Here is a 21,395-nt window from a genome sequence, read left to right as displayed (position 1 = left end):
TAATGACTTTCTCAGACGACAAACACGCGTCTCATTTTCATTGGTGAAGCCTTGAGGGATCTTCATGTACACCTCCTCTTCGAGTTCGCCGTGTAGAAAGGCATTATGTAACATCCTAAAATTTTTATATTGATAAATAAAAGAAAGTTATGTTTAGTAAATTCACGTTTTAGTTATTTAATGTCGAGTAAGGAACGGGTCTTGGGCTTAGTCATTTTATGAACTCGGCCTGTCTCGACCCGTAGGAAGCCAACCCGAGCCTAACCAAACCCGTAGTATAAAAACGAAAGTTCTTGACACTTCCACCATTTTCACCATCTTCCTTCACTTACACCCACCCAAACACTCTCATTTCTAGAGAGAGAAGCTAGAGAGAGAAAGTTCTCAAATCACAAATCCGAGTCCACAATCTTGTTCCTAATCGTTTTTGGTAAGTCCCTCTCGAAAATCATCCGTTTTCATAACCATTTTGGCCTCAAATCGAGCAAAAACGTAACTTGAGTTTTCGGGTCAAAAACCGCCTTGTTTTGGTGTCAAAATGCAAGCTTTTGTGTTTAAAAGTACTAGGAATCGATAGCCCTTTCAATCCCGAGCATTTCCATGTCAAAAACTTCGATTTTGGGTCAAAAAATCTGGAAAATCTGGAAAACCCGTGGGTTTCTCCGTCGCCCAGCTTGAAGGAGTCGAATCAGACTCATTCGATCGAACCAGTCGATCGAATCAGTCCATTCGATCGAATGCGTAGATCGAACAAGTCCAGTCGACCGAATAGGGAAGCAACCGAATGGTCTCCAACTCATTCGATCGAATGAGTTTTGTATTCGATCGAATGAGTGTTGTATTCGATCGAACGTGTTGTATTCGATCGAACGTGTTCCTGTTTGATCGAACGTGTTCCTATTCGATCGAACGTGTTGTATTCGATCGAACGTGTTCCTATTCGATCGAATCAAGCCAGAACCAAGTTGTTTCCAAGATTCGCCTGAAGTGAAGTTCGTTTATGAAATAAATTAAAAACCTAATGGAAAATGTGTTAAGGCGGTTATCGAAAATGAGTAGTAGTAATAGTAGTAGCAGTAATTGATATGTGTAAATATTATACAGTTAGCCGAGCCCAGTTAAAGAAAGGAATTACAATCAACGGCGAGCGTAACAGGATCCAGGTGAGTTTCTAGCCCCATTCCTTGTTATGTTTTCGGGGCTGTGTGCATACTTGATGTGTTGTTAATACATTTATCCAAAGTGATAAGTGTATGCCATAGGTGATATATGTGATATGTATGAATGATTGCTTGATGGTTCGTGAACGATCTTCGGATATTGCACGTACTGTCAGGTTGTAACGTTATAAATATGGCAAGTATGATATGTATGTTTATGTGTATGAACGTAAGAAAGTTAATAAAAGAAGGAAATGACGGTTGTATGGTTGTATGGTTACAAAAGGGGTACCGAGCCCTAATAATACTCGAGGTATGATGTATGGTTGTATGGTAACGAAGAGGGAATCGAACCCTACTAATATTCGAAAAACATGGGACCAGACCCTCATAATATCTGTGATGTTAGGGACCAGACCCTAATAATATCTGTGATGTTAGGGACCAGACCCTCATAATATCTGTGATGATAGGGACCAGACCCTTATAATATCTGTGATGTTAGGGACCAGACCCTTATAATATCTGTGATGTTAGGGACCAGACCCTTATAATATCTGTGAGGTTATAGGGCGAAAGGCTCTTTAAAACGTATGATTATGAATGTAAAGAAAGTATGTAAGTAAGAAAGAAAGTATGTAAGTAAGAATGAAGGTATGAGTACTTATGTGTGTATGAAAGAAAGTTATGAGGTTAAGTACGTATGTATGTAACAAGGTATTGCATGGTAGTGTATGTTTAACTAGAACTCACTCAGCGTAGCTGACTTTTAGTATGCACGCAGGTGAGTAGGTTGAGACAGCTGGCTTGAGTGGAGGACACATGGCAGAAGACTAAAGCCTGGCATCTGAAGATCCGATATGTTTTATAAGTTACGTTTTGATTTTGAAAGACAAGAGGAATGTTTAAAGACATGATTATGAATTGATATGTAATGTTTTATGAAAGTTTTATATTCCGCGTAAAGTTTTTAATTAACTCTGATATTTAGAACTGTGTTTATGAGTAAATCCAACACGCAAGTAGGGTTACCGGTAACGGGGCCTTACAAGTTGGTATCAGAGCAAAGTTCGAGAGATTTAAGCATCCTACATGCTTAGACTCGAACAGAGAATGGGATTTAAGTAAGAAAGGAAAGAAGATGCCAGTTCAAGAATGCCATGTGTCGCTCAAGCAAGATCAGTGAAGGTAAGGTGTATGATTAAATGATATATATTAATGAGAAAGGAAAGATATGTGAACGTCAGGGATAGGAATAATTGATTGTTTGATTTGACAAACTGCTTAAGTAGAACCAGCACAAATAGACTCATAAAGGGAAGTGTATAGGACACGGAAAGTAACGTGATCAGCTAAACACAACTGGCCACTGTTATTACCTGTTAGCCTTACTATCCCTGTACTAAATAGTTCCTTGAGTGATGATGTTTGTGTTTTCTCATATAGGATACTGATGGCTGGAGCTGGAGAATTTGTTGAAACAGGGGGTCGCACTGGGCGTCGTGGCAGGCCTCGTCTTGTCCGGCAACCCTCGGTGGAAGAAGCTTCCCACACCGAAGATGAGGGAAGCGCAGCTGGAGGAGACCAGAACAACGAAGAAGTTCAACTTAGCCCCGCAGTTCAAGCAGCCATCGTTCAGGCTGTAGTTGCTGCTGTGAAGAACCTGAATCCCGAAAGATCTGCTGGAAGCCGTGAGCGAACTGCTGACGGGGCGGGTGGTGATGGTAGAAGGGATGGGGAAGGTGAAAGAGGGGCCTCGAGTGGGGATAAGTCTGTGAAAGTCGATGATAGGAGAGGAGGACAAGGTGGGTGCAGCTATAAGTCCTTCAAAGGTTGTGACCCGCCTAAGCTGACTGGTTTAGGAGACGCAATCGCTACTCTCCAGTGGATAACCGCTATGGACAAGGTTATCCGCATTAGCGAATGCCGTCCCGACCAAGCTGTGGGTTATGCTACTCAGTCATTCGTAGATGAGGCTATGTATTGGTGGGAGAGTGTGGAGCAGAGGAAGACCCGTGAAGAGATCAAAGAGATGAAGTGGGAAGATTTGAAAGAGTTGGTAATGAAGAAGTTCTGTGCAGATGCCGAGGTTGAAAGAACGGAGATGAAGTTCCAGAATTTAAAAGCCGGTATGATGACGCATCGTGAGTATACCACGGAGTTCAACCGACTATCTAGGTTGGTGCCTGACATGGTTGACACTGAGGTCAAGAGAATCAAGTGTTATGTGAGGGGGTTGCCACAAAAGGTCCGCATGTTAGTCAGGGCGATTCAACCTGCTACTTTTGATTCGGCTGTTGGACTCGCGGAAATGGTCTATGCTGACGTGGCCGCGGATGATAGGGTGGAAAGGGACGAAGAGAAAGAGAAGAAAGGGGTCACTCCTGCTAAACGACCCGGTACTCAGTTATGGAACTCCAGGGATAAGAAACAGAAAGTGTGGGAGAAGAGATCGTGTAAGACCTGCGGAAAGAGGCATGGTGGTGAATGCAAGTGGGGTAAAAATTCTAATGTTTGTCTCAAATGTGGAAAGGCTCATGGTGGAGAATGCAGAATGGGGTCGAATGCCTGTTATAAGTGCGGGAAGGTAGGGCATTATGCCAATGAGTGCAGTGCGAAGCCAACATGTTACAAATGTGGCAAGACAGGCCATATGTCAAGGGAGTGCACTGAAGGTGTAGCTGGAGGTAGTGGAAAGAAGGATGCCGATCAAGCTAGGCCCAGAACTAGAGCCTACATGCTGACCCAGGAACAAGCCAGGCAGATTCCGGATGTCGTCACAGGTACGTTTCTAGTGAACGATGTTTCCGCTTCTGTATTATTTGATTCTGGTGCGAATAGAAGTTTTGTAGCTACGACGTTTAGTAAACTAGCTAAAATGAAAGGCTGCCGAGTGTCTGAAACTTTCGTAGTAGAAACCGCAAGTGACACTTCGGTGAAGATAACAAAAATGGTGAAGAATTGTAAGATAGAGTTAGAGGGACATGAGTTCCCTGTTACTTTGTATGTTATGGCCTTAGGAGGGTTCGATGTAGTCTTGGGTATGGATTGGTTGTCTGAGTTTGAGGCTCAGATAGTATGTAAAAGTAAGATGATAAGGTTAAAGTCATTGGATGGTAGTGCGGTGACGGTTTATGGTGATAAGGAGAGTTATGGGCTTAATGTCATTTCGATGATAAAAGCCGAGGGTTTGTTAAGGCGAGGGTGCGGTGCCTACCTGGCGTATGTTGTCAACGCTACGGCCGAGACGAAAGAAATGAAGAATGTTCCTATTGTGCGCGACTACCCAGAAGTATTCCCTGAGGATCTTCCGGGGTTGCCACCTGAGCGAGAGATAGAATTTCAGATAGATCTAGTACCAGGAGCCCAGCCCGTCGCGAAGGCGCCTTACCGTCTAGCACCGTCCGAGATGAGGGAATTGATGTCCCAACTGCAAGAACTCCTCGACAAGGGTTTTATCAGACCGAGTGTTTCTCCGTGGGGCGCACCGGTTTTGTTTGTGAAGAAAAAGGATGGAAGTATGAGAATGTGCATAGACTATCGTGAGTTGAATAAGCTTACGGTAAAGAATAGATACCCCTTGCCTAGGATTGACGATCTGTTTGACCAACTGCAAGGTTCGAGTTGGTTCTCACGAATAGATCTCAGATCAGGCTACCATCAGCTGAAGGTGAAAGAGGTAGACATCCCTAAAACAGCGTTCCGAACGCGGTATGGACACTACGAGTTCCTTGTAATGTCATTCGGTCTAACAAATGCTCCTGCAGCATTTATGGACATGATGAATAGGGTGTGTCGACCGATGTTGGATAAGTCGGTTATCGTCTTCATCGATGATATATTGATTTATTCAAAGAGTGAGTCTGACCATGCCGAGCATCTGAGAGAGGTATTGGAAGTTCTGAAGAAAGAAAGGTTGTACGCCAAGTTTTCGAAGTGTGCGTTCTGGTTAAGGGAAGTGCAATTTTTAGGTCATGTGGTTAATCCGGAGGGGATTACCGTGGACCCAGCTAAGATTGAAGCGATAACGAATTGGAAGACTCCGCAGAATCCGACTGATATACGAAGCTTCCTAGGGTTAGCTGGCTACTATAGGAGATTCATCGAAGGTTTCTCCAAGATAGCCGCACCGCTGACCGGTATGACCCGTAAGACGATAGTATTCAATTGGGGAAAGTTTCAGGAGGAAGCCTTTGAAGAATTGAAGAAGAGACTCACGCAAGCTCCAATCCTTACTTTACCCGATGGTGATGAGGATTTTGTTGTTTGTGCTGATGCCTCGCATCAAGGGTTAGGTTGCGTGTTGATGCAACGAGGGAAGGTGATAGCCTACGCGTCTAGACAGTTGAAGGTCCATGAGAGTACTTACCCGACGCATGATTTGGAGTTAGCAGCTGTAGTGCATGCTCTTAAGATATGGAGGCATTATCTGTACGGCACTAAGTGTACTATCTATACCGATCATAAGAGTTTAAAGTACTTCTTCGAGCAGAAAGAACTGAACATGAGGCAGAGAAGATGGTTAGAATTGATAAAGGATTACGACTGTGAGATTAAGTATTACCCCGGTAAAGCTAACGTGGTCGCTGATGCGTTAAGTCGGAAGAATGAGGAAGTCCTTGCAACAGTGAAGTCATACAAGTTGATCATGAACTCAAGTCTTTTTGAAGAAATCATCAAAGTGCAGTCAGAAGTGTTAGTAGACGAAGGGTTAGTAAAGAAAGAAAGGATTTATGGCCAGCAAGATGAGTTGATGGAAAACACTCATGGAGTTAAAACTAGATTTGACCGTATGTGGATTCCACGCCATGGTGATCTTAGAAGTCGAATCTTAGATGAAGCTCATAAGTCAAGGTACTCAATCCATCCTGGAGCTACAAAGATGTACCAAGACTTGAAAAGAGATTACTGGTGGCCAGGAATGAAGAGTGATGTAGTGGATTATGTTAGTAAGTGCTTAACTTGCTTACAAGTCAAGGCCGAGCACCAAAAGCCTTATGGGAAGATGCAACCGCTAGAGATACCTGAGTGGAAATGGGAACACATCACCATGGATTTCATAACTAAGCTACCTCGTACAGCTAAGCATCATGATACCATCTGGGTGATTGTGGGACCGTTTGACCAAGAGTGCTCATTTTCTGCCCATACGAGAGGCCATCTCGTCAGAAACGTTAGCAAGCTTGTTCATTAAAGAAATTGTAACCAAGCATGGAGTACCGTTATCGATCGTGTCTGATAGGGATACACGGTTTACTTCGAGGTTCTGGAAGAAATTTCATGAAGCTATGGGGACGAGGTTGAACATCAGTACGGCGTATCATCCTCAAACCGATGGACAGTCTGAAAGGACGATCCAAACCCTTGAGGATATGCTACGTGCTTGCGTTTTAGATTTTGGTGGAAGTTGGGATGATCATCTGCATCTGGCAGAGTTCTCCTATAACAACAGTTACCATTCGAGTATTGGTATGCCACCGTTTGAGATGCTGTACGGTAGACGATGTAGAACCCCGGTGTGTTGGGGTGAGATTGGTCAGAAGGAAATGGGAAGTATAGAAGTGGTTCAAGAAACGTCTTCAAAGTTCGATCAGATCAAAGCAAGAATGAAAGCCGCTCAAGACAGACAAAAGTCTTATGCGGATAAGCGGCGACGACCAATTGAGTTTAACGTTGGCGACTATGTGATGCTTAAGGTCTCGCCTTGGAAGGGGATTATCCGTTTTAGGAAAAGAGGAAAGTTGAGTCCGAGGTACATTGGACCGTTCAAGATTGTAAAACGTGTGGGTGAAGTAGCTTACAAACTGGATTTACCCGATGAGTTAGAAGGAATTCATTCAACCTTCCATGTTTCTCATCTGAGGAAGTGTCTAGCTGATGACACGTCTCACGTGCCATTAATGGACATTGAAGTTGATGAACAATTGAACTACATCGAGCAACCGATAAAGATCGTTGATCACAAGGAGAAGCAGCTTCGTCACAAGATTATACCCTTGGTCAAAGTGATATGGAAGCACCGCAAGGGATCTGATGCTACTTGGGAAGTCGAGGATGAGATGCGCAAGTTTTACCCTAGTTTGTTTATGTAATAGTTAGGTTTCGGGGACGAAACCTCTTTAAGGGAGGAAGACTTGTAACATCCTAAAATTTTTATATTGATAAATAAAAGAAAGTTATGTTTAGTAAATTCACGTTTTAGTTATTTAATGTCGAGTAAGGAACGGGTCTTGGGCTTAGTCATTTTATGAACTCGGCCTGTCTCGACCCGTAGGAATCCAACCCGAGCCTAACCAAACCCGTAGTATAAAAACGAAAGTTCTTGACACTTCCACCATTTTCACCATCTTCCTTCACTTACACCCACCCAAACACTCTCATTTCTAGAGAGAGAAGCTAGAGAGAGAAAGTTCTCAAATCACAAATCCGAGTCCACAATCTTGTTCCTAATCGTTTTTGGTAAGTCCCTCTCGAAAATCATCCGTTTTCATAACCATTTCGGCCTCAAATCGAGCAAAAACGTAACTTGAGTTTTCGGGTCAAAAACCGCCTTGTTTTGGTGTCAAAATGCAAGCTTTTGTGTTTAAAAGTACTAGGAATCGATAGCCCTTTCAATCCCGAGCATTTCCATGTCAAAAACTTCGATTTTGGGTCAAAAAATCTGGAAAATCTGGAAAACCCGTGGGTTTCTCCGTCGCCCAGCTTGAAGGAGTCGAATCAGACTCATTCGATCGAACCAGTCGATCGAATCAGTCCATTCGATCGAATGCGTAGATCGAACAAGTCCAGTCGACCGAATAGGGAAGCAACCGAATGGTCTCCAACTCATTCGATCGAATGAGTGTTGTATTCGATCGAATGAGTGTTGTATTCGATCGAACGTGTTGTATTCGATCGAACGTGTTCCTGTTTGATCGAACGTGTTCCTATTCGATCGAACGTGTTGTATTCGATCGAACGTGTTCCTATTCGATCGAATCAAGCCAGAACCAAGTTGTTTCCAAGATTCGCCTGAAGTGAAGTTCGTTTATGAAATAAATTAAAAACCTAATGGAAAATGTGTTAAGGCGGTTATCGAAAATGAGTAGTAGTAATAGTAGTAGCAGTAATTGATATGTGTAAATATTATACAGTTAGCCGAGCCCAGTTAAAGAAAGGAATTACAATCAACGGCGAGCGTAACAGGATCCAGGTGAGTTTCTAGCCCCATTCCTTGTTATGTTTTCGGGGCTGTGTGCATACTTGATGTGTTGTTAATACATTTATCCAAAGTGATAAGTGTATGCCATAGGTGATATATGTGATATGTATGAATGATTGCTTGATGGTTCGTGAACGATCTTCGGATATTGCACGTACTGTCAGGTTGTAACGTTATAAATATGGCAAGTATGATATGTATGTTTATGTGTATGAACGTAAGAAAGTTAATAAAAGAAGGAAATGACGGTTGTATGGTTGTATGGTTACAAAAGGGGTACCGAGCCCTAATAATACTCGAGGTATGATGTATGGTTGTATGGTAACGAAGAGGGAATCGAACCCTACTAATATTCGAAAAACATGGGACCAGACCCTCATAATATCTGTGATGTTAGGGACCAGACCCTAATAATATCTGTGATGTTAGGGACCAGACCCTCATAATATCTGTGATGATAGGGACCAGACCCTTATAATATCTGTGATGTTAGGGACCAGACCCTTATAATATCTGTGATGTTAGGGACCAGACCCTTATAATATCTGTGAGGTTATAGGGCGAAAGGCTCTTTAAAACGTATGATTATGAATGTAAAGAAAGTATGTAAGTAAGAAAGAAAGTATGTAAGTAAGAATGAAGGTATGAGTACTTATGTGTGTATGAAAGAAAGTTATGAGGTTAAGTACGTATGTATGTAACAAGGTATTGCATGGTAGTGTATGTTTAACTAGAACTCACTCAGCGTAGCTGACTTTTAGTATGCACGCAGGTGAGTAGGTTGAGACAGCTGGCTTGAGTGGAGGACACATGGCAGAAGACTAAAGCCTGGCATCTGAAGATCCGATATGTTTTATAAGTTACGTTTTGATTTTGAAAGACAAGAGGAATGTTTAAAGACATGATTATGAATTGATATGTAATGTTTTATGAAAGTTTTATATTCCGCGTAAAGTTTTTAATTAACTCTGATATTTAGAACTGTGTTTATGAGTAAATCCAACACGCAAGTAGGGTTACCGGTAACGGGGCCTTACACATTATTCACATCAAGTTGGTGAACAATCCAGTCTCTTTTGACTGCCACAGCAAGAAGCGTTCGCATCGTAACTAACTTTGCAACCGGAGCGAAAGTGTCGTGGTAGTCTATTCCTTCTTGTTGAGTAAAACCTTTCGCAACAAGACGAGCTTTGTACCTTTCTACCTCACCATTTGGTTTGTACTTTATCTTGTAAACCCATCTTGAATCGATAGTCCGTTTTCCTTGGGGTAAAGTTTCTAACGTCCACGTTCCATTTCTTTCCAAGGCTTTGATTTCGCTCTTCATGGCTTCACACCACCGTGCATCCTGTGAAGCCTCTTGAAAACATCTTGGCTCATCATTTTTATTGATGGCCGCTAAGAAAGCCTTTTGTTTAGTGGAAAAGTTATTATAAGAGACAAAATTTGAGATGGGGTAACGTACCGCGGAGGAGGCTTGATTAGATGTCGGGTGTTGCACTGAAGGGGGAACATTTACGACAAAGTCTTTGAATTTTGAAGGCTGCGACCTCTTGCGAGTGGGTCTATTCTCAACGTGTACCTCTGTTTCATCATTGTTTATATTTTGCTCTTCAATAGGAATTTCATTATCAACTTCCTCATTACTGCCTTGGTCCAAGTTTATTTCAATATCAGGCCCATGTTCAATTTCATTCTCAGGCCCATGTTCAACCTCATTTTACTCACTGTTTTGGGCCAAGAGTTGTGCAGTTCCATCATGATTATGATTTTGTGAACAATTCAATTGGGGTTCGGCCGATGGTTTTTGGTTCATGTAGGTGTCATCACAGAAACATTCATGCAATTTCATGGGGTTTTCATTTTCATCACCTTCCCCCCCCCCCCCCTGGATTTTTGTGAAGGGAAAAATCTCTTCAAGAAAGAGAACGTCCCTACTAACGATGATTTTTCTAGTTTCAAGATCAAGTATTTTGTATCCCTTCGTTCCAGGAGGGTATCCAATGAATATTCCCGGTTTCCCCCTTTGTTCAAACTTGTCACCTTTTGTGTTGAAAATTTTAAAGTATGAGAGACATCCAAAGACTCTAAGGTGATTGTAATCGGGTTTAATTCCAAGAACTATTTCAAAAGGTGTTTTATTTTTAAGTACTTTGGATGGTAACCGGTTGATGACATAAGCCGTTGTTAAAACACACTCTCCCCAAAATTGTTTGGGGAGTTTTGCACCGAACCTCAAGGCCCGTGCTGTTTCTAAGAGGTGTCGGTGTTTTCTTTCGTCGACACCGTTTTGTTGAGGGGTGTGAGGACATGTGGTTTCGAGTAACATTCCCCTTTTATTATAGAATTCTACCATGTCGTTGGAAGTGAACTCTCCACCGTTATCACATCTCAACCTTTTAATGCATTTGTCAAATTGGACTTCAACCATTTTGCAAAAGTTTACAATACATTTGCTTGCATCACTTTTATGTTTAATGAGAAAAACCCACACGGCTCTACTAAAATCGTCAACTATAGTGACAAAATAGTTTGCTTTAGTATAAGACGGCAGCCGATACCCCCCCCCCCCCAAATGTCACAATGAATTAACTGAAATGGTTCAATGGTTTTTAATAAAACTAGAAGGAAATGGTGTTCTGGCAAACTTGTCCATGGCACAAGAATCACAAAAATTACCAAGTTCAGTAGTAATAGTACTAAGAAAAACAACTTTAGCTAGTTTTCCCTTCGAGGCATGTCCAAGTCTCTTGTGCCATGTCTCAATAGTGGCCCCAAAAGCTTTCTTTTCTTGCATCATCTTCATTCGGTATAGTCCCCCTTCGCATCTACCCGCACCAATCAAGTTCCTCCTCTGCAATCCCTGCATGACACAAAAGTCAGGAAAGAATGAAACAACGCATTTTAGGTTGCGGCTAAGGCGGCTAACAGAGAGTAGGCTGCATTTAAAATCTGGTATGTAAAGGACATTTTTCACTTTGGCTCCTACAGGGAGAATATATTCCCCCTTTCCCTTTACAGGGATGGATTCACCATTGGGAATGAGAACAAGACCTTCGAAGGGAGCTGCTTTCTTATTAATAAGAACATTAGGTAAATGAGTTATGTATTCGGTGCAACCCGAATCGATAATCCACTCACCTTCATCATCAGTTTTATAACCCATATTGGCAAGAGATTTCATGGTTTCGCTATTACCCGAGCCGGAGAAATGTTTAAGAAGAGTTTGATAATTTTCATGTGTCAGACCCGGTATCGGACTAGAGTCCGTTTCCACACAAGCAACCTTCCCTTTAATCTTTTCTCCTTTCCTTCCGGGCCACCAATCTGGATATCCGACTAACTTGAAACATCCCTCACGTTTATGGCCATCTCTGTTGCAAAACGTGCAATGATCGGTTCCGTCTTTCACTCCCTTCGCACCACACTTTTCTTTGCTATAATTACTGTCCTTTTCTGGAATGCCTTAAACGCAGCAGCTTCAACGTTGCCCTTGTTTTCATTCGACACAGCCCTCTGCTTCTCGTCATCATGAACCATATGGTATGCGGCAGTGAGTGATGGAGTTGGTTTAGTGGCCAATATTTGAGTTCTGATCACCGTGAACTCATTATCTAATCCCATGAGAAACTCATACAAATGCTCCTTCTCTCGATGTTCAAAAATCTTCTTCCCAACATCACATTCACACTTATCACATGAACATTGTGGGAAAGGTTAAACCGACTGGGCCTCATCCCACAACGATCGAAGGTGTGTGAAATAAGCAGACACCGAGTTTCCCGCTTGACGAGTACTTGCAATTTTCTGTTTGATTTCATATGCCCTAGGGGCACTTTCTTTTCCGAACCGTTTGTCGAGATCCGACCATATCTCCGAAGCCGTGCTAGCGTATTTCACGCTATTACGGATGTTCTTTTCCATCGCCGTCGTCAGCCAACCTTTTATCATGGCATCTGCACGCATCCATGGCATATAATCCTTGGATGATTTCTCTAGTTTCATGATCAACCCATCTACGAACTCTATTTTATTCTTAGCAAACAGGAAGTTCATCATCTCTTGCTTCCAATCTGCATAGTTGTAATCGGTTAAAACTTCATTTACGTGTAATTGTTTTGGGAGGTCGGAAGGATGGAGATACTAAGGTGACTCATGAGGAATAGATCCACCGTACCCTTCTCCATCCTTGGTTTTGCTTGAGGCGTCGTCTCCTGCCATTGCTCGATCTATCAAGAGCTAGGTAAAACCTGCTCTGATACCATATAGAAAACTATGGCAAGAGATATTTCAGTATTTTTATTAATTGATATTCTTTGGTTCAAGGAACCGATTACATATATAGAGAAAGATAAACAAGGCTATGATTCTATAATTAAAGATAGGATCATCACAAAAGAAGTAAGAGATAATTAACAAAAATAAAAGATATATTCTATACCTATCACATAATAATACGTTACCAACTATACAAAGATGTTAATAGTTGAAAATCCAGTTGTTCAAAAACTAGGGCTGCCATATCGTGCATACCCGAACACGATAAGACACGAACACGAAACGTATATGCACACGACACGAAAACTTATCGTGTGCCAGTATCCCAAACACAAACACGAACATGTTACTACGTGGTATACACTATAAAACACGATAGGAGCTGTTTATAAACACATACTTGACAACATGTATAATGAAACAAAAGCCGGAGAGGGAATGTTTGTGAGTGGTGAGAGGTGATGGCTGAGAAATAGAGAGTGAAAATGTTTTAGTAATTTAGGATTTATGATAACTTATAATTATATATATATATATATATATATATATATATATATATATATAGTTAGAGTTAAGTGCCACATTAGTAAAATGGCACTTAACTCTCTCTCTCTCTCTATATATATATAGGTATTGGATCATTTCAGAAGTTTTTTTACAGCGAGAAGTGAAGATGTAACTCCATTAATTCCTAATTTCACTCCCTTTCTTATGTGTAGGTGCGTTGTGTAGGTGCATATGTATGTGTGTAGGTACATATGTTTGTATATGTGTACGTATGTTTGTATATGTGTATGTATGTTTGTATGTGTGTAGTTACATAGGTTTGAATGTGGCTCGGTACATTTATATGTTTGTAGGAAGGTTTGAATGTGTAATTAAGACATAAATACAACCAATCTACATATATGTATGTAACATCATATGGAAGGGAGTGAAATTATGGATTAATGGAGTTATACCTTCACTTCTCGCTGTAATATAACTTCTTGCAAGATCCATCCCCTATATATATATATATATAATTATAAAAATCAAACCATGTACTTAACAGGTAAATTCGTGTCTATATGTTTAGTACAAGAAACATGTTAAGGTCTTACCCGTTACATGTTAAAGTCGTGTAGGTACGTATCGTGTATTCGTGTCTCGTGTATAAATTGACAACCCTACCCCAAAACGACCCGTGCACACCACTAGTTTAGACCGTGAATGTAAATATAAGATTTGAAGGATTGGTAAAAGAAGCAAAACTTGTAAAGCAAAAAAAGATGAGATGATGAACTAGATACAAAGCAGTCTTTGACAACAATCTTTTACAACTTTCGGATGCGCCATTAAAATAGTCTTTGACACCATGATGTACAGATTATGTTGGATCCTTGACATGAATATATGATGGGTTTGCAACCATGTTAATTGAAAAGAAGAACAAGAATGAAAGGAACATAAAAAATAAAAAAAGTCAAACTTTTGTTTCAAAACATCTTGCTTACCTTGTGTTCTTAATAAAAATAGGTAAAAAAAATCTGAATAAATGAAGATGAAGATGAGAGAGGTGGAAGGGTGAACAGTTTTGGAGGCCAAGGTTCATGTTTTTTATGTACAGACATATATATGGTAAGTCTTGGTGAATATGTAGTGTTTGGAATATGATAGAAAGATATTATTATGTTAATAAAAGATGTAAAGTAAAATACTTAGTATAAAAATTTATTTACGATAACCATAATAATTTATGTCACATGTTAAAATATTAATTTAAGCATTCTCGATTCAACGCGTCAAATAAACCTATTACACATGAAAAATGAAATGAACATATAATCACGTAGTCGCACATATGAAAACAATTCTAATAACTTGAATTGAACAACATAAATGATGAGTGAGAACTTTTTTAAATTGATCATGCTATTACGCAAAGAACAAGTTTTCACATAAAGTTTATAAATTGGAAGTTTTAACACCTAGACTTTGATAAAGGTATAAAATACATGAAATAGCATCGGAAATTCAGGTTGTAACTTAACAAATACAAATCAATGATAAATATCATAAATAAAAAAATTGTAGGTTCCTAGAATGTATCGATAACAGGATTATCATGAACTCTAAGGGTGCGATCCTTAGTCTTCGTTTGCAAGTGTAAAGTTATTAGAACGAATAGAAACAATGCATGGCTAAAGGTAAAACCTTCTTGTATTGATTATTAACTCAGTAAACGATCAATACACTAGTGGAGAGTATGGCCGGAATGAAGTGGATCAACCCCAAAATCCTAAGACAAAGATGTGTTTATATACTATGCATCTTCGCCCCAATACAGACCTAGCATTTTAAATAACTTTGCCTAACTTCGCCACTTCCTAACTTCGCCCCAGCATTATAAGGTACAAAACATAAACGTAAACAATCACAAAACATATTGTTCATTACAAATATGATTACAAACAGGAACCTATGAACTGCTGGCACAAACACACACCAACAAAAATAATCTTTAATGAAAATCAAAACTATAAAACGTGTCAGGTTTCATGTTCGAAAACTAACGAATGCCTGAAATATTGGATATCCAAAATTTCGGATAATTCGGATTCAGATTTTCGAATACGGATTCGGATTTTTTTACACCCCTAGTTTTTAGTGTGTTTGCTTAAAAGAATTGGACTTAACCTAAGATAAATGAAGGCCTTATTACTTTTGGGCCTAAGACGTTAGTGCTTCCTTTACACTACTCGTTATGTCTCCACCGACGGACCTGAAAATGCCACATCAACAAGTTTTGACTGTGTACTTTACACCATAAATTGTTGTTGAGTATGAAAACATGCGAGGGTTTTTTCAAATGTTTTTTAAGTTACTAATTGATAAAATAACCAGTCAAATTACTTTACCTCACTATACAGTCATATTGCTCATTTCACCATAGCATCACAATAGTACATGTTTTTTTAATGTAAAAAACATAAATGTAAGAACCCTTTTGACACCTCATCGCTTCAATATCACACTTTTCCCTTTTCATCTTATCCCTTTAACCCATCTCATAACTCGTAGTCTCTTGGTGGCTTGGGTTGAAGTTCTCAAAGTAACATCTAATTCTTGAATATATTTTTTTAATAGTTATAACAGTTTTCGTAGTATTATTGAACTTTTCCTATCTATATTAAATTTTCTTGTTTACTAGGTCTACTTTATACTTATGGCACTTGTCTTCCAAAACACAAGGGACAGCCCGATAATATTTGGAGTCTCATAAATAATTTGACCATTTAATATCATGATGCGTTAAATCATGCCTCTCTGTTATGATTGAGATAAGAGTAGTATTATGTTTGCCGTTCAAAACGAATTCATATATATAATAATTACATTATAGAGTTAATGGCCTTTTTCGTCCCTGTGGTTTGCTACTTTCGCCACTTCAGTCCAACGTTTGAAATTTTGTCAATTTAGTCCTCAAAGTTTTAAAGATTAGCCAATTACGTCCTATCTGTCTAACGGCATCCGACTTTGCCGTTAGTTTAAGGGTATTTTTGTCTTTCTTCCTTTTATTTTGAGTTAATGGTCATTTTCGTCCCTGTGGTTTGATATTTTTGCCACTTCAGTCCAAAGTTTGAAATTTTGTTAATTTAATGTCCAGTTCAATTCAGTTTTTTTTTATTTTTCTTGTCTATAACTCTAAAGAGGATAATCCAAGCCCAACACCATTGAGCATCAGCCAAACAGGTCTGCATTACTCTATCGACAACATTAATCATATGCCCTCCGTATTTAGTTTCTAGACGTTTCCTAAACTCTCCCTCATGGTGGAATTCAACGGTAAAGTGGTCAAGGCAACTCCTTGAAACCGAATTGTACAGAAAAAACTAAAAATTGTTTCTTTGATTAATGTATAAAAGTTGATTTCGACTCATATGTTGATTTCGACCCAAATGTTCGCTATGATATGTTAATCTCTAAACCCTAATTATTATGCATTCATCAAAGAAATGAGTTTTAGTTTGTTCCGGATTCAGAAAATTGTCTTGACCACTTTACCGTTAAATTCCACCATGGGGTAGAGTTTATGAAACGTTTAGAAACTAAATACGAGGGCTGGGGATATGATTACTGTTGTCGACAGTGTAAATGCAGACCTGCTCGGTTGATGCTCGCTGGTTTTGGGCTTGGATTATCCTTTTCAGGGTTATAGACAAAAAGAAAAAAAATTGAACATTAAATTGATAAAGTTTCAAATTTTGGACTGAAGTGACAAAAGTATCAAACCACAGGGACGAAAATGACCATTAACTCAAAATAAAAAGAAGAAAGACAGAAATACCCTTAAAGTAACGGCAAAGCCGGATGCCGTTAGACAGATAGGACGTAATTGGCTAATCTTTAAAACTTTGAGGACTAAATTGACAAAATTTCAAACTTTGGACTGAAGTCGCGAAAGTAGCAAACCACAGGGACGAAAATGGCCATTAACTCTACATTATAATAAAACTCTATGGGTTTAGTGTAATGATTATTAGCTTCTTCTTATTGCATATATTTATACAACTCAAAACCAGAAAATGTTGTATGAAAAGAAAGCGTTAACGGCCTGAAAGGTGAATTGTCGAGGCAGTGGCATCGGATATTGATGATTCCATAGCAACTTGAATCTTCACCTCATCATCTGTATTGGTAGACCTTATCGGTGGTCTTTCGTCAAGTGTTTTGTCACTTAGAAGAGTAACCACCTCAGACATTGCTGGTCTAGCTGAAACAGTTGGTTGAGTGCACATCAACGCAATCTCTATGATCTTATTTACATCTTCTATTCCGTATTCACTAGGGTCTAGTTTGTCATCGACCAAATTCAGATGCGTGCCACTCTCATATAGATTCCATGCCTGTCAAACATATAGCAACCATGGTTATCATATCATCACATAGTATATCCGTGACCACAAATAACCGGGCTTGTGATATAGCTAACTAAAACAATAAATCATGAGAGTTGTGTACAGAAATGAAACCTTAGTTTCGATGCACTTACATGATCAAGAAGGCTTGGGGTGACTGATTTGCCATCTATGGCATCTATGTTTCTCTTTCCACTAATAATTTCTAGGACCACAACACCGTAGCTGTATGTATCAACTTTCTCAGATAAGTGTCCATGATTGGCATATTCAGGTGCTACATAACCACTATTCCTGGAAACATTTAATAATTGTTATTGTTAATACATTTATACGGAAAAAAAACCGCTATTAATTAATTTGTACGTATTGATTTGGGCGTACAATGACTGTGCCACTTCGGTGCTAATATGAGTTTTATCCTCAGGTAATAGTCTAATCAGCCCAAAATCTGCAATTTTTGGCTGAAGTTCATTGTCAAGTAGAATGTTGCTGGTTTTTATATCTCTATGGATGATGGTAACATGGTATTGTTCATGTAGATATGCAAGACCTCTTGCTGTCCCAAAGATTATATCAAACCTCTGTTTCCAGCTTAAAGTCGTCGTTTTGTTACCTGTTGATAAAAACACATTAGTAGCTTGATAGTGATACGGAGCCAATACATAATTTAGCAGTCTTATCTGGATCATCTACACAGAGGAAAACAGGGCAAAAAATGCTCCAAGATAACTGAAAGAACATAACTTACGCTACCACTAGAGTTACGAGAGCCATAAATAGTGGACAAAAAGGTCTCAGTGAGTCAGATCATGTTTCATATCCGGGATTCCATCATTTAGGACTCCCATTTCGTAGTGAATATTTAGTGATTTATGAGTCTTTCCATTTTAGTGTAACACGCGTAATCACTTATTGGTCAGTTAATTTACTAGGTTTTTTATGTCTTTAAAATTATTATCTGTTATTGAATTCAAAGATTTAACATCTATCAAATCCAGAATTTCCTATTAAAGGGATTGGTATAAAAACAAAGTAATCTGTTTCAACTCACCATAGAGGAACTGATCAAGGCTATGATTTTCCATGTACTCATGTACTAGGAACAACTGTGGGCCTTTTCTACAATATCCGAGAAGACGTACAAGATGCCGGTGATGGACATTACTCAAGATTTTAAGTTCATTATTAAAGTGTGTCTCTCCTCTACTAGAGGCCATAAAGGTTTTCTTAATCGCAACCACATCTCCGTTCCTGAGGGTTCCCTAGTAAGTGCCACCAAACACAAAACTAAAGTAAGTGGACATCATATACATAGAACTATAGAAGTATATAGTTATGACTCACATAAGTATTACCTTATATACTTCTCCATACATCCCCCCTCCAAGTTTGTTCTCATCATTGAAATTATCGGTCGCTACTTTCAAATCATTGTAGCTATATCTTGCTGGAGCTTGCAACAAATCAGTTGATCCAGTTGATTTATCTACCAAGTGGACAACATAATTAATAAATACGTTCCAGAGGGCATGTAATATACCTGTTACGACGTAAGTCGAAAGAATTAAGGAGTCGAAGTTCATCATTTTTACCTTGTTGGCCTCTACCTGTCTTCTTAGATCTTCGACACCATAAGAAAACTGCAAGTAGAAGCAACAGGAAGCTTACGCCTCCAACAACTCCACCGATTATTGATTTATTCTTGCTTGAATCATCTGTAAGTTATAGATATTCAAAAAAATGTAATCGATTCACAAAGTGACAAACTAATGAACAAATGCCAACAAAAAATATGTTTACGACCGATTTTCGACCGAAACCAAAACCATCACAAAATTTAGCGACGAAAAGATACAGTTTCAAAACGGTCGCTAATTTTGTGACGTCCGATTTTGGTCGTAAATCAACGCATAAAAAATAAAAGAAAAAAGTATTAACAAATAATATTATATGTGGCGGTCGCAAACCAGTCACAATTTAATTTTGTGGCGTCCATTTTTGGTTGTAAATCAACGCATAAAAATTAAAGATATTTAACTAAAATTATATCAATATGGCGGTCGCAAACTGGTCTCACAAACTGCGACCTTCTAAAAGTGGTCGTAAAACAGTGAAAAATTAATATTAAATATTGGTCGCAAAATGGTCGTAAATCAGTTTCGGAAAAATCAATCGAATGTGAGTAGAGGTCTCACCGTCCCAAAGAAGAGGTGAAATATCAGTTTTCTGATCTTGTCGAAAAAATGGAGTCCTGTCATACCTCATGAAACATCCATTGTCCATCGCCCGCCCGGAAGAAGTAGGAAGACAATCAAACAGAGATTTGGATCTCAACTGTAAGCATTCTAAACAAACACTCTGGCTTACTTTTAGATTACACTGCGCAATGGCATACACAGTTGCATCACTAGCACCTACTTTTCTTGTAGAAGCTGCATAATACATGGGTGCTCTTGGTGCAGCAATTTGAAGGTCTGATAATAACTTTTGCGCTGCTCGTTGGAATTCTGTTTCCTGAGGCGATTTTGTGTTGTCACATAATACCACACCCGCCCGGTTGTTAGCCTCAGTGTAGAAGTTATTGTTCTCGTACCTATAACGAACGAACATGTTATAGCAAAATTAGTTATTTAGAATCCAAGCTAAATCCATAAGTAACCAAACAAAAATATATTATATCAATATGTATACAAAGTTAGAAAGCTTTGAATACACGGTTTGAACAAAAAATATTAAAGAGTTTGTAAGGATATTTAATAAATTATAAGACGATATTTGAGATTAGACATGACTGAAATTACGTACAAGTAATTTCTAGTAAATAATAAAGTAAAGTAATAACACTGAAATTGAAAAAAATGATCACCGAGTTAATTCTTTGTATACAACATTTGATGTTTTATTGTAAATCTTTTTATACCGTGATAGTTACTTATTAGATATAGATACGCACCTGAGATCGCAATCGCTGTAAATAGCATGAGCACCATTACCAAGCCCGCATACTTTTAGCTGATCAACAGCATAATCGAAACAAGACAGACAATCTGGTGTGGAAAGATATCCCCGGCACCAAGCGAGGCCCCAAACCGACTCGCCGTTGAGCAAAGTGCGTGAGGCAGCGAAGCCGCTGGTGTTCAACTGGTGACGGAGGTCAGAAAGGGTGGTGTTAAGGTTTCTTTTGAAAAAATCTCCGTTCATACCTCTGTACATACTACAATAGTATCTCATCAGAGTACTATTTCTATCACTTGGCTGTGATGTCACTTGCTCAGCCATGGTTATAAGTGCCACCACCAGTAGCAAGCTGCCCAGCCGCCATGACAACCACCAGCTTCCCACTTGCCTCATGTTTATTTTCAGTTTGGTTTATTTGGTGTCTTTTTTTTTTTGCTTATTACATAATTTATAGAACACGACGTAGGATTTTTGTGGAAAGTCATGGTCCATTTCCCATGGGCCGTATTGGAAGGGTCAATTAATTAGAACATGTTGTATTAGGTTGACCAATAATTACAAGTTGGTCAACGTGGAATAGAATGTTCAAACTTCAAACGACAAATTTGTCTTTATTTAAACAAAAAATTACTAATTACTAATTTAACACCCAACCTTTTTTCACGACTTAACGTTTTTGATTCCTTAAAAGTAAACAATAGATTTGATTCCTAAACACTAAACAATAAATTAAAGCAACAATATAAGATAATTTACTCTAAAATATATATAGTAAAAGGCTGAACTTTTAAATGTTATTATTAGGGAGAAAATTTTAAGAAATATTAATTTCCTTAACACACTAAACGTTTAATGTGACATTCATGACTTATGACTTATTGATTACACACTAAA

General features: G+C 39.0%; 2 protein-coding genes across 2 annotated transcripts; both read right to left on the bottom strand.

The window, feature by feature from the left end:
* Positions 1-11,769: 11,769 nt before the first annotated feature.
* Positions 11,770-12,582, bottom strand: LOC143617191 (uncharacterized). Its single transcript, XM_077089826.1, has 3 exons — positions 12,534-12,582; positions 12,085-12,434; positions 11,770-12,027 (listed from the first exon to the last, which is right to left on the bottom strand). The coding sequence occupies exons 1-3, from the start codon at positions 12,580-12,582 to the stop codon at positions 11,770-11,772; spliced, it is 657 nt and encodes a 218-aa protein (XP_076945941.1).
* Positions 12,583-17,132: 4,550 nt separating this feature from the next.
* LOC143617194 (cysteine-rich receptor-like protein kinase 2) lies at positions 17,133-20,941 on the bottom strand. The gene is made up of 8 exons (XM_077089827.1): positions 20,497-20,941; positions 19,739-20,136; positions 19,136-19,258; positions 18,899-19,029; positions 18,595-18,805; positions 17,925-18,156; positions 17,675-17,834; positions 17,133-17,528 (listed from the first exon to the last, which is right to left on the bottom strand). Exons 1-8 carry the CDS (start codon positions 20,892-20,894, stop codon positions 17,229-17,231), a joined length of 1,953 nt encoding a protein of 650 aa, XP_076945942.1. The 5' UTR covers positions 20,895-20,941; the 3' UTR covers positions 17,133-17,228.
* Positions 20,942-21,395: the final 454 nt, after the last annotated feature.

Source organism: Bidens hawaiensis, unplaced genomic scaffold (genome assembly GCF_021521415.1).
Source record: "Bidens hawaiensis isolate Kalapana, Puna unplaced genomic scaffold, B.hawaiensis_p1.1 tig00052952_1, whole genome shotgun sequence".
Lineage (NCBI taxonomy): Eukaryota > Viridiplantae > Streptophyta > Magnoliopsida > Asterales > Asteraceae > Bidens > Bidens hawaiensis.
Note: the sequence above shows the minus strand (reverse complement) of the source record. Positions and strands in the feature narration are given on the sequence as shown.

Coding starts and splice junctions, on each gene's coding strand:
- LOC143617191 (XM_077089826.1), bottom strand. CDS start 12,582: ATGGCAGGAGACGACGCCTCAAGCAAAACCAAGGATGGAGAAGGGTAC. Junction 12,435..12,533: donor CAAGGATGGAGAAGGGTACG/GTGGATCTATTC, acceptor ACAACTATGCAG/ATTGGAAGCAAGAGATGATG. Junction 12,028..12,084: donor TGTGGGATGAGGCCCAGTCG/GTTTAACCTTTC, acceptor GTTGGGAAGAAG/ATTTTTGAACATCGAGAGAA.
- LOC143617194 (XM_077089827.1), bottom strand. CDS start 20,894: ATGAGGCAAGTGGGAAGCTGGTGGTTGTCATGGCGGCTGGGCAGCTTG. Junction 19,030..19,135: donor GACAGGTAGAGGCCAACAAG/GTAAAAATGATG, acceptor TCCACTTGGTAG/ATAAATCAACTGGATCAACT. Junction 18,806..18,898: donor TGTATGGAGAAGTATATAAG/GTAATACTTATG, acceptor GGCACTTACTAG/GGAACCCTCAGGAACGGAGA.